Below are 13,641 nucleotides of genomic sequence, written 5' to 3'. Positions count from 1 at the left end.
ATGCGTGCGTCCGCTGCCACTGCCGTTACACGTGCTTGTGCAAATGGCGTGCGTGTGCAACGTACACGCTGCGTGTTGCTGCGTGGTGTGTGAACGCTACAGTGGTGATGCCGTGCGGGTGTTGTTTCGTGTGTGCAACGACCTACACCGTTGCGTGCGTGCGTGCGTGGGTGCGTGCGTGCGCTACTTGTGCAAGTACACGTGGTGTGTACCATTTCCAGCATTTTGGGCTAAAAATTAGCTCTGCATTTGTACTATTAATTTTGACATTTTTTAGGTGATTTTTTTTCATCTAACAAAATATCAGTTCTTGGACATGTGGATAACTTGAATCACACATTTAGCATGTTTAGTCACAAAGGAACAACACTCAATTTTTCAAAGTAGACTATTATACTTTATCTAAAAATACAACCAATCACATTCGTCATTCTACTTCTAGAGCTCTTTGCGACTGTCGTTATAAACATGTGAACCGACTTCCGGCAATGTCTGTGATGTTTACAACCATTTGCGTTTATCTTCGCGTTTATAAGTTGAATTAATGAAAAAAAAATAATGAAAAAAAGAAGAAGAAAAAAAGGTGTGCGTTTTGATAATGCTTAGGTGCGCGTTTTTTCGCACTTCTCGTGATCAATCGAGGCGCGCGATGGCGCGCGATCGCGCTCGCGCACCTTAAAACACAAGGACTGAGTAACTAGCAGTGATATTGGACAAACTAATACGCGTTTGTCTATTTAAGGTAATGTACTTGTTAACTACACAAGGTGCCAGTTACTCTAGCATTCGTTAAAATTGCATAATCAATAGACCTATTATGCCTTTAACGTTATGTGGGTCATCCATCAGTACCTGGTACCAAATCTGGCCACCAGTAATAGAATACCTCTAGTCTTTAATTGATTTATGGGTAGAGTACAAATCTAATTAATTTCTCTAACACTCCCCATAATATGTTTTTATTTCGGGTAATTTCAGATAAGCTTTACTACTGGGGATTCCGAGGACATGATGCGGCACACCATAGTGGCCATCATTGACTCGGTGAAGCCAGAATGGAAAATTTCAATGACCAGCTTCAAATTCGTACGAGCAGACGGGAAAAGGATTCGGGATGTGGCCACCCTCGATACATGGACTGGAGCAGCAGTCAAAATTGCTGCAGGCCAAGGAGCTGTCCACGTACAGTTAATACAGGTATATATAGCAGTGTGTATAATCACATGCCTTGAATAAAAATGAATGGTAAGGTGCAGGCATACTCATAATTGCCATACATAGCATTGCAAACTTAGCAGTAGTCAATAAAATAGTGGTCAAAGACTAGTAGTGGACTATTACTAGTAGTTGCAACATCAGTACATATAATATATTTCATAGAAAGGTGTATTATTTCTTCACCGTCTGTTTTTTTTTCTTCTTTTTTCCTAGTCAAATCAGTGACACAAATTTACATATTCAGGGTTAATAAACCACATTGAAACTGCAGCTCATATTTATTAGCTCATCTGACGTAGTCAGATGCAGCTTGTAGAATCGCATGATCGTCCGTCCGTCCGTCCGTCCGTCCGTGCGTCCGTCCGTCCGTCAACAGTTGGGCACAAATCTTAACCGCTCGACGTACGGTCACGATATTCGGGACGTGGGGGGGTAATCCGAAAACGAGTTGGGATGTCGAAGCTGGGGGTCAAAGGTCAAATGTCAAGAGGTGAAAAGAAGGGGAACATTTCACTCATTAACTTAAGGTATAGGGACGGAAATGCCAGAATGCCGGCACAAATCTAAACGGCTCGACCTCAGGCTCGTTGTGTTAGTCGGGGTTAGATCATGGTTAGAAAACCCATCACTGTTCTCGAATTGGAGTCACAGGTCGATGGCACAGGGAGATTTTAGACATTTTCTGAGACCATGTCTGACGGAGCGAGTTGAAAAACTTGTTTGTTTCAGCGGTGACCTCAGATTTTTATGCTTTATTGACAGGACCATGAAATGTACCCTTCTGCGTGACATGCGAACGAGTAAGTTTTCGGATAACCTTTTGCCTCAAGAGGAGGTAAACATGGATGTTTACGGGCTGTTAGCAAATAATTCACTGCCTGGGTTTGCTAGTAGAATCTATACATGCCTGGATGTATGAGCTTACAATGTCACATGAATTTCAAAAAAGCTAAATTTGGTTGAAGAAGTTTATGCTCCTTAAAATCGATATAATTTCTATGGCATTCTGTACTGTCAGTATTTACATGTAACGTATGCCACTGCCAGCGCGACTGCAGTGCAATGTTGTGGTGTACTGTCTAGTTTTTGCCCTGCTTAATTTGGTTACAGGTGCAGCTCTCTATTGAGCCCTGTTAGGCTTTCGTAGGTAAATGGATGAGTGCTTACCTATTCTGTCTTGCAAATAGTTATCGCTACTACGTCACGAGGGGAGCTTCCATCTTTAATCTGAAGGACATTAAACGTACGGCCCAGCTGCGTGGCCAACTTTGCATACGATCCCAACGAACATTCCTTTGAGAATGTTCTGATACCATCCCTGTGCATTCACTGTTATCGGCGTGTATTGTGAAAACATTGCGGACTAAACCAGGTTTACTAGAATCCCACCACTCCACACAGGAGGTCACCGCAGTAGACGGTTAGGTATGAGCGCTGTCGCTCCGCGCGCACTTGTTGAATTTTGAAAGACCTTTATGAGGACTTGATGTGGAAATAGTCTTATTTATTTTGTTCCTTGCGAGGACCAACCCAGATGTTCAGCTCTGAAGTTCCGTCATACTGACATGCAGCATGTGGCCACATCTACTGAGTGTCGATGATCCTACATATTGATTGAGTATTGCAATCTGTTTTGTAATTAGGTTAATGAATGCCATCTCCCTCAATTCTCTTCTGATCATATTACTCAATATATTCATCACACAATGCATGTCTCCTTGGACAGCTGTTGCATCCTGCCCCCAATTTGTATCTTGTGATCATACGCAGGACTACTCCGACATATTACATACCAATGTAATTCCGATCGGATCGAGAGGCCACTACTTGGCCGCGACGACTTCATACAGGTATTCAATGCTATTAATATGTTTTTATTCCTCAATATAGTGTTAAATATGAAAAAGTATGATTGTCTGCACAGTTAAATCACCCTCCCCCACCCCACACACATCAGAACATTAATTCAAAATCATGGACTTTCAGTTTTCTCCCAGTACGGGACCTGGTATTAGTATTGATAGGAGATGTATTCTGAAATACGACCCATTTTGCTCGTCTGACACTCCTTTCAGCTATGTGCTGTATGTGTGCTGGGGAACTATTGACTTGATGTCGAGATGTCTATAAAGGGTCATGCTAAACAGTTTAATGTTTGGGGTACATTTCGTGTTTGGAGGAATTTTTTTCACTGCTTTAGATACACACATTGCATATTCAGTAAACTTTATAGACCTGAACCGATCCTGATGAGAGAATGATTATGTGATTGATGATGACGACAAGAGATGCAGATATTTCTAGCTGCTCAACATAAACAGCATGTTAACACTAAACGTAGTCTAGCAGGGTTTGGTTAGAGTAGGCCGGGGTAACAAGTAGGTGATTGCTTGGTGTAACGGTCTTATTTTTAACGGTTATTATTTACGGCCTATCGCGCATTTTGTTACCGGCTATTCAAATTTGAGAGAACAAACTCCCACTAAAGCCTGTGTAAATATTTAGCCACTATTTGAAAACGAAGTTTATTTTAATACTTCCGAACCGCAAGGACTAACTCTCGCTATGCACGGGCGGTTTTTCTTTTTATATAATTATGATACCTTCAACCTTAATACGGATATTTCCTATCTAAAACTACCAAATTCTAGCAACGCCATACCCATCAACATAGGCTCATTTGTGAGTTCAAAATCAAGGAAATTTTTCCGGGGTGCTCGCTTCCCTCATCGCGACCCGCCTAGAGCTTCGCGCTCGCCGCTCCACGCGCTACCGCCGTGCCGGACCGCCAATCAAACCAGCTACCCTCCTTTGCTATTCACTTCCGGCGCCGCGGGCGCCGCGTTGTTTGGCCGCCGCGCGGTCAAATTACCGTCTTTGTCAAAGTTAACAAGAACCCTGACATTATTAGTAATAACTCAACCTATACAAAATATGTTATAAAAATACTCTCCACTCCTAAATAATATAGCTGATTTTACAGTTGAATAATTCAATTGCACAAACTATGCTATCGATGGGAATGACGATTTTTAATACTGGTCAGCATAAAATGCCAATGTTTTCAGAATTTTTTTCTCGAAGAGCATTACAATCTTCATTGCCCATTTTTTTTCAGTGAGTTAACAGCCATCTAACCTTGAGAGTCCTGGGATCATAAAGCATTAACTTTTGCTGTCCGGCCGTAAGAGCACATTATTGACTGATGCGTTCAGGACGCCCTGCAGAACAATTCCTACCCACACATCTTTAAAACAACTCATCATAACAGATTAACTCTTTCGTCGACGGAGCCTGCTGTTCTGATCGGAGGGTGGCCCACACTAGAGAATTTTTTCACCGACCCTGTGTTTCAGTTATTAACAAAAGATATTATATGCATTTATCCCAATGTCTGCCTATATAATCAGGTGTCAATTGTTGCTTGGTCACTAACACTTTCCACTTTAAGATGTATCTGCCGGGGTTAGCATAATCGTTAGAGATGAACGGTTCAGCCGATAATCGTTCAGCTGTATATAAGCGTGAATGTCTTGTGGACAAAACTCAGTTATGTGTTACCATGCCATTATTACACCCACCATAATCAACATATTATCATGAAACTTTAATTATTTATATTCCAGATCTCGCAGCACCAATGCCTGATTATATGACCTTAATTTGAGCCCTCATTATTTTACAATAGTAATTTTAGGGACAGTTTTGATAGCATTGGGATTTATCTTTTGCAGGTCAATCAGAAAGTCCCATCGGCATGATGACAGACCTGATACCTTCAGTCAAACGTGCTGCCACTCTCTAAACAGCCACTACAGGTAGTTGGCAGCTTAATAGCACTCTCGAATCATGAACGAGTGGCCAAAGTCCACTCTGTTCTTCAGGCCAAATCTGCAGAATCATATTCTGTAATCTGGCCATCTGTCAGAGGATCTTGAGCATTGAAGATGTATCTGAGACGTCAAGAACATTTGCTAACAGTAAGTTTGTAGTACTGAACCAGACTTATTATTTTTCCTTCAGGAACTCTGTTCCAGCCGCTAATTCTCCAGGTGGTTGGTGGTGGATGGAAGCTTTCATTTTCTGCTGGGAGGCGGGAGTGTAAAATTTAAATTTAAGAAATACTCCTGAGTGGAGAGAAGCAATGGGGAATATAAGAACCTTGTCTTTATAAGAATCGGTCGACAGAACATTTTTTGCCGGATGAAACCAGGACGTCTGGACCGTGAGCCCGACAGTACCACTAGACACTGTCCCTTATAGGCCCAATGATTTTGCACTTCTTTAACAGATATATTTGTTTCCATCACAGACCTATTTTTTTTCCAGATTGCCAACATGAAAATGAGGAGAATTTGGTCAATTATAGAACAGCACCTGGAACGACGCATGACCATCGGCTATTCAAAGTGTTGTCGCTACAGGACAAACTCTGACTTATCACTCCATCCTGGATAAAGCGACGTGATTTGTCGCTGCAGTGCAGAATACAACAGTTGAGATGAAGGTAAACTTTAATCTGTCGAATTACTCAAAATTACTGTCTGGGCTTGCACTGATTGAATTAATTTTCTGTCAAATGCATTCCAGAGCCTAATATATATGTTACTTATTACTGAAAGTCTGCTGAATCATAATTCCACATTTTCTATTTCATTAGCAGGGCTACATGTTTAAGATGTTTAACCAATGATTCGCAGACATCCAAGCATGCCTGCCTGTAATGATGAAGGGATTACTGAGCTCCCCGCCAACAGACATGGGTCGCTCTCTTCACCCCCAGTCCACAGTGTGAAGGGTCAAATAAGCGAGAGAGGCAGAGGAGGAGATCATGCTTTAATGGTATATGCTGTTAGAAGCATCCGGGGAAATGGTGAGTTGATCCCTGTATGAATGAATATGATTATCATCGGATCACTCAATCAGTTACCCTCCCCTGTCTGATACACGAGTCGTCGATGATGTATAGCGTGAAAGGTGTGAATTAAGCGCAAAAATCATGTTATTTTGGCAAATATTTTAATGCAGCTATGATTCTACAACTCAAACTGAGAGCGTGATTGGCAATAAATCCGTGAAATTTTTACGTGTATATTTTGTACATACTTTTATGAAATTCAACATGTCAAGGCACATACACATGCATTACCATGTAGGGCTACTAAATAAATTGATCAGTTACGTGATCTTAGTCAGATGCGCTAAAGTAAAATCGATTGGTAATTTCAGTAATTAGCTGGTATGTTTAACTTCCACGAGCGATTTTAAATGATGGACAAATCTTTTGTGTAGTGTGAGTTGGGTAATTTTTAATGTGAGTGTTGCCGGCATATCCCCTCAAGATTTTTATTGCGACATTTACCAGAATTCCCTGGTCGGCCGTAACGGAGATAGTTTAGCAGCTATAGGCAATGCCACAATGAAATATTTGGGCGGATTGGAAGATTTTAGATATATTACTAATGAATCAAAGGCACCCGATTACATGCTCTCAAATTTGTGTTCCTCTTTCAAGAAGATCCCCATCACTGGACTGCCGTACATGGGACAGCCAAAGCGTTTCTATTTTGCAGATGGCGCAGTAAACAATATAAAGGGTGATGAGACGATAACAATGTCGTTATGACAGACTGCTAAGTTTGTACCTGAATGAACTTTTGCCGATTAGAGGGATATTTTCTCAAGTACGGAATACACTTACTTGATCATGTAACAAACAGAGGATATGTACGACAAACACATGTGGACTAGATCCTGTCCTTCCAGTGAATGCAAATTACCCATATCGCTACTCATTCCAGCAGATAATTGCTGGAAGCTGTCGCCATGGCCAAGATGTGGGACAGCCATTTAGAACCATATCTGGGCGATTCCATACAGCTGTAACTTTATTGATGGATTTCGGCATCGTCGATCCGCCGCCGCCGCCGCAGAGATTCCTTGAGCGCTCTACCGGCTGCAGTTCACAATCAAGTCTTCAAATTCGCATGAAGCGTGCGTTATCATAAAGCGAAGACGCCATCGTTTTGGCTGTGCGAGCCATCGGTTGCCATGGTAATCAACATTTTTTGGTCACAAAATATTTAAACTGTAACTTCTGCAGTTTTTAGGCGATTGTCACTAAAATTGGCTACACAGGACAAGTATATACATATATATATAGATATATATACTATATATATAAGGACAATCTTATATCTGCCCTAGTGGCCAAATTCCATGACAATACCGCCGTAAAACGCCAGCCAAGGTTACAGGTTCTACAATATTTCCACAAGATGTTGTTACCAATGCGCAACGATGACTCCGCCCACACCAAAAACGATGGGTCTTCGCTTTACGGATAAGCCACCTTCAGCGAAAATTTGAAGATGATCAGAGACTCGGGTAAAAATACAAAACCTAAAAGAAATTAAATTATTCAATGAAATTTATGCACATTTCACTTCAAAATGCATTATTTAGATGTGCGAAAAGCATGTGCAATATTGGTAAGGTAGTTCCAACAATATGTTCTGCTTTCAGTGTGAATGGAGGCATATTTGTACTTATATATATACCATATTACTCGTCTGTCCAGATTGGTTTTGACCAGCCCCCCCCACCCACCCAACGCATCACACATAAGGCACGATGACACACACACACACACACGCACACACACACTTTGTGACCTTATTTAACTCTTAACCGCCTTCTCTCCGTTAGTATAGATTATTCCATTATACACAATGGTATCATACACATGCTCGTTTAGTTTAAACATGTTTTACAGTTGTCTGTCAGATTTTTAGAAATTTATCTAGAGCAATTTAAACATATCATGGTATTTAATGTATTGTATTTTTTTTTTTGAAGACTTCAATAATCTACCTCCCCCAAGGAGTTGGAGGGGAGGTAATGTGATCGGGGTTCTCGTGCGTTCGGTGTGGGTCCGCCAGTCCGCGCAGCGCGACGTAGCGCGGTCGATCGCAGCAGGCCATCAGCGAGCGTGCGATGTCAGCAGCAGGCGAGTCGTCAGAGCGCCCACCAGCGAGCCGGCGACAGCGAGCCAGTCGTAAAACATACATATGTTACATGGCAGGGTGGAATTCATTTTATTTTTTAAGGCTACTTCTTGATTAGACGCCTTGGGAGCTATTTTGGACTTTTGTTGGGCGCTATGTTTGTTGTTGTTAGGGGCTACTCTTTTGTTGACGTTGAACTGAATGCCATGATACACATTTTATACATTTGAATTATATTAGACCATTATGGTGATATGTTGTGCGTATGATATTGTTATAATAATTTCCGTGTCTATGATTTATTATACTGTTGTAATATTTGTAATTTTGTATCCTGTATGCTTAATTTCATCGACTGTACTCGTCTCCAGATCGATTACTCATTACTCGATACCCATCGGAGTAACTAAGGTCCGGAGGTATCGACCTGGGGTACCAGTTCTCGATAATTTGTACCTCGACCCACCTGTACTGAGGCCGCGCGGCTGCTGGTGCGAATAATATACACCTTTTACAAACCGTACTCGGCGAAGCACTATATATCGATACTGAAGCAGTGTGCCATTAGAACATGGTTCGATTCATTTACAGCGCGCTTTAAACGATAGTCAGCAAAGCCGATTACTTCTTCCCTTCCACTATGCACTGAGCCGTGATATTTACAATAGCTGTTAGATCTAGATTAATTTCCTGTAAAACGGAAAAGCTCTCCGAAATGATGGACAAACATGTTAATTCCTATCGCTGATCTAGTAAACCAGAAGATTTCGTGGAAATTTTCTTAGCAAGAGATGAGGGCGACGCTGAACGAAAATGATTCCCCAGAACTTGGGTTTTCGATTTTAGGCTATTTGGGCTGCGCCGAGGGCGAAATCGCCGTGGCGCCCTGGGTTATTTACGCAAACCATATACATTCTGGCGGAGGTCATGCATTCTCCGTTAAGCTGCCCTCTTGTCTAGTTGAAACTCTTGCTGGTGCTGTTTCAGCAGATACTTGTAACCAATGACCTATCACGCAAATTGCTCTATATAATTAGATATGGATTTTTCAAAGCCCCATGAAGTAACTAAAGGTAATCGTTGTTGAGAATTATTTTCCAGGGCCAACAGGTTCAGCTTGGCGCATTCATTAGTTCAGTACTCAATTTTTTTTGAGATAAGGTCATACTTTTTGACTCAAGTTACCTTTTGATAAGAAGGCAGTCGGTCTCTTTCGCATTAATTTTAGTAGCCATTTACGCGACACAGTTCCGATTAGACCGACTTTTCACACAGTCATGCAACACCACTTGCGTGCGGTAACTAGACACGCAGCCGCCCAGGATAGGTGACAGTACGAGTACAGCAGCCTTGCCTGTGGTGAGCCGCGTCGCCAGCAAAGTGTGCGCATAGTCACGCACGTTAGCAGTAATAGCAGGAGCCGTATAATGACAAAATAGGGGCAAGTATTCATTAAGCTCCTGAATAGTAACCTATGCCTGGCTGCCAGCTCACGTCATTACTGAAGTACGCCAGGGGTGTACTGTGTAAGAACGTGTGGCGCACGTGTAAAGATGTCAGTTAGCCGGTGTGCAAAGCTGAGAGAATGGTATGCAGATTGTGTGTCATACACAAACAGTTGAACACACAGTGTGTCGGACTTCGATGACCGTCCTGGTCCGGGCTGTCGTGCTGGCCGTGCGGAGATGTCAATTTGATCGCGACTCGAGGACATCGGGTCGAGGCGCGGCTCGAGGCCCCGTATGCACTCATACAGTAGGTACAAACTGTGTTAAATATAGTAACACGGCCAGACAAGAAGTTCAAACTGTTAAAACTCCAGGTGTCGTGATCACACGGCCCTATCTGCTAAGGTCTTGAAAATGGCGCCTCGGATAAGATTCTTCCCTGAATCTGCTGTCACTCGCCCTGCGTGTACATCTTGTGCTTCGCCCACTTCTCGAAGGTTACCAGCACTCCTCATTGTGGGTCAAAAAGCGTTGTGTGTCTCATAAACCACACAGAATGGATCCGGGTGACTGGACGACCGTTGCGTAGGACGGGTTCGTCTGGTGGTGCGGTGCTGACGATGTGAGCACTCGACGTCACAATGCACGTGTGCGATGGACCGTCCTGCCCGCCCAAGGCCCTATCGCAAAACTGAGCTGGGAGGGCACCGGTGTGTGGGACTTCGGACGCGACCGGACTCGGGACTCAGGGGTGCGGATCGACGCGGTACGCGGACTCGGACTCGGGGGTGCGGATTCGACTTCGACTGACAACATCTGCAAAGCACGATGGGGGGGATTATCATGGGATTAACATAACAGTCATATGCAGGACTCAGGAATACTTGCACCGGGGCCCATTCACGCAGAGAAGCGTCGCCAGAAACATGAACAAGCTAGGGCGCGGGAACGGAATGCCCTAAGATTCCTGGACCGAGGGACGAATGCGGGCACCATCGACAGGATGGAAAGGAACTGATGAGCAGTCTGGCATGGTGATTGGTGGTAAGAAGGGAAGAGCTAACCGACCAACGGGGCGAGATGCGAAGAGAGGTCGCTTCAATAGAACCCCGCAATGGTCTGCGCGACAGGAAGAACCAAACACACAAACAAAAAAGGTATGTCTCACAAAAAACAAATCCACAAAAATCTTAGGAACGATGTGGATAAAAATTAAGAACACAGACCAAAACAATACCATGAAAAAAGCAACGGACTAGACACCGACAGAACGACAAAAACTACGAACGCCCAATCCGACTGGGCTCCGAACGGCCTGGAACCCCCCCCCCTCGGTTACACGGGCGCCTGGGGCGATCGTGAGAATGATGATCGAGATCATCGATCCTGAACGAATGGATCCGAATCGGCGAAATCAATATCGATGCCGTTGCAATACATGCTGAATCGGAATAGCTCGCACTGCTAATCAATTGATTGATCTAATCGGAATACATGGAATCATCGATCACGGCACTAGATCGACGCATCACGCGATTGATGGCATCAATCGATGTCGAGTCACGGCATCAGAATAATCGTAATAAAACAGGACATACACACCATAGATCATGTACAATGTCCAGAGCATAATCCAACTGAATTGAATATAAATGTATTCAATAATGAATGATAAATGATTCAAATGAAGATTGAAAATGAGCTCAGATGAATGATATAAAGTATCCCAATAATGCTGGAATTGAAATATCCATGTAATGATAATGGATAAATATTCAATGGACATTCCCAAGTTAATAAGTTAAATGTAATACTGCAAATAACAATCCACACTCGCACAATGAATTGAATGATTAATGAGCGTGCCGATGCTGTCTTGACTACTTATGGCGCGGAAACCACGGAAGATTACCGCCAGCGTGGTACGTACTCCGGCCAGCGTTACTTCTCTTTACGAACAGACTCACTCCACTGCACCAACTCCACTCACCTTACTTAGCTCACCCATCCACCCATTCCCACTCACTCACTCACTCAACCCTCACTCCTCACCTCAGCTCACTAATGCACTCGAGCCAGCTCAACCATCGATACTCACTCACTCGCCTCACTTCGATGATCAGCCAACCATGGTGAGAGAACACCTGCGTGTGCCCGACGGTGAGCAAGCAATATGATCACGTGTCAACTAATCTCACACACACCATGAATGCCTACTTCGACTTCAGGTTAACAGGCGTGCGCAGATGCGATGCGGCTTTATAAGATACTATGGCACACAAACGCAGCCGCAACTATCATACTCCATCAGCGAGGAGTCTGGATGTTCCGGAGTTCTAGCCATATCCCCTGCCAAGTTTGAATGATGCTGATAGGTATGCAATAACCTCAACATTATTCCCTACGTGAGCATACTTCAATTCAGCACCCTCTCTCACGATTTATGAGACGCGCACTACGCAGCAGGCTCTTCAACGGCTACCTACTCTGTTAACGCACTATCATACTATTATTATACTCTCTATATACTACTTAATATATTAATCACCCTATAATCATCATCTATACCCCCCCAATTCTCAACGAATTCACATATATAGTATCGATCACAAATGACCCCTTGACTGTCAAAACCCGTGAACTCACGCGATCCCCAGATCACTGTCAAAAGTAATCTGCATCCCCGTAGCACGGATGAATCCAGATTCTGAAACGCGTGTGTATTTCATGTCCACCTAGCCCGGCAATTAGAACAGGTGACAACGTATGTCTTAAGTAGGTATTGCTCCGCGTGCGTTACTATAGTCGTAATGTATTCTGTATAACTATAAATATGGGAACTCGAGCCCATTCTTTGTTAGCCCTATGTTCTCCTGAATCTCGCTCGCATGATTTCAAATCTGGCGTTGACTGTGAATGACGATTGCTGTATTTCGTGATGATATCGGGCGCACTTTCTTTCAACTGACTGAATATTATACCTAAACACTGTAGCCGTTAAGAGTTCGAATATTGCAATGCACGTTTTAATTATACACTGCACGCGCGCATGTACCGATACCATACCAGGTATAGTCGATCGGACGACGCACTATCAATGGTACCCAGCTTAGTACGTGTTGTAGACTCGGTGCGACCCGGTCGTCGACGAGTTCCACACCCCCTACATCTAACCATCGATCAGTGTTTAGCGACAGTCCATATAGCCGGACCTGTTCCTGCAGGAGGGTGCTGGCGAACGCGCCAAGCCGGGCCACGGGGTACCAGTCTGCTATGAACGTGTTGGCTATGCACACGTGCTGCTGCAGGGCAGGGTGTGCGAGGGCTATCTGGCCCGCGGTGTGTGCAATGTAGTGAGAATACGGACGGACGGGCCGTATGTACCTGTGCACTCTCTCTCCTGGAGTGCTAGCTCGCATGCAATTTGAAGTGATCCTCGGCTTGACTGTAAACGTCAGTCTGCATTACCACTCATGGCTTCAATAGCGGTAGATATTTACTTATCCGTACTGGCTGTCCGGGTGCTCGTGCCCCACTTTATCGGTGTCAACTAGTTCGATTTATGGATAGGAAAGACACCACCACAACATATTTTACAATTAACCACTCAGCTTTGTAATTTTTGTTTATAGCACTTATACCATAACCTTTCTGAAATTTTTGTAGTGTTAAACTTCGATTTAACGCTGTTTCTCACTGGGTTTTTTATTTAGTTCTAACAATGATTCAATGTTTGCGGAGAGTTGCCTATATAATTAATGCCTATATTAAATTGTTAGGATCTACGAGAGGTGTTATCAATATCTTCATATTCTGAAGCTATACCAGAAATTGATATTCTATTTAAGTTGGCTCCCACTGTGCTCACTAGCATAGTGTTAACGTTCACTCGCACGAACGCTTAATCGTACGTCTTCTGCACGGCCTATCTCACTATCAATCCAGTAGGGGAGCGTTGCTCGTGCGAA

The 13,641-nt window shown here is 43.5% G+C and overlaps 1 protein-coding gene across 1 annotated transcript in view; it reads left to right on the top strand.

Moving 5' to 3' along the window:
• The first annotated feature begins 1,114 nt into the window (after positions 1-1,114).
• The window catches only part of LOC106818607, a 23,442-nt gene continuing 10,915 nt past the window's right edge, over positions 1,115-13,641 (top strand). Inside the window, exon 1 of the mRNA XM_014823300.1 lies at positions 1,115-1,182. Coding sequence (XP_014678786.1) covers positions 1,115-1,182 — 68 coding nt within the window. The remainder of the gene's footprint in view (positions 1,183-13,641) is intronic.

The sequence above is a fragment of the Priapulus caudatus genome, unplaced genomic scaffold (assembly GCF_000485595.1).
Source record: "Priapulus caudatus unplaced genomic scaffold, Priapulus_caudatus-5.0.1 Scaffold2371, whole genome shotgun sequence".
Classification (NCBI taxonomy): domain Eukaryota; kingdom Metazoa; phylum Priapulida; class Priapulimorpha; order Priapulimorphida; family Priapulidae; genus Priapulus; species Priapulus caudatus.
Note: the sequence above shows the minus strand (reverse complement) of the source record. Positions and strands in the feature narration are given on the sequence as shown.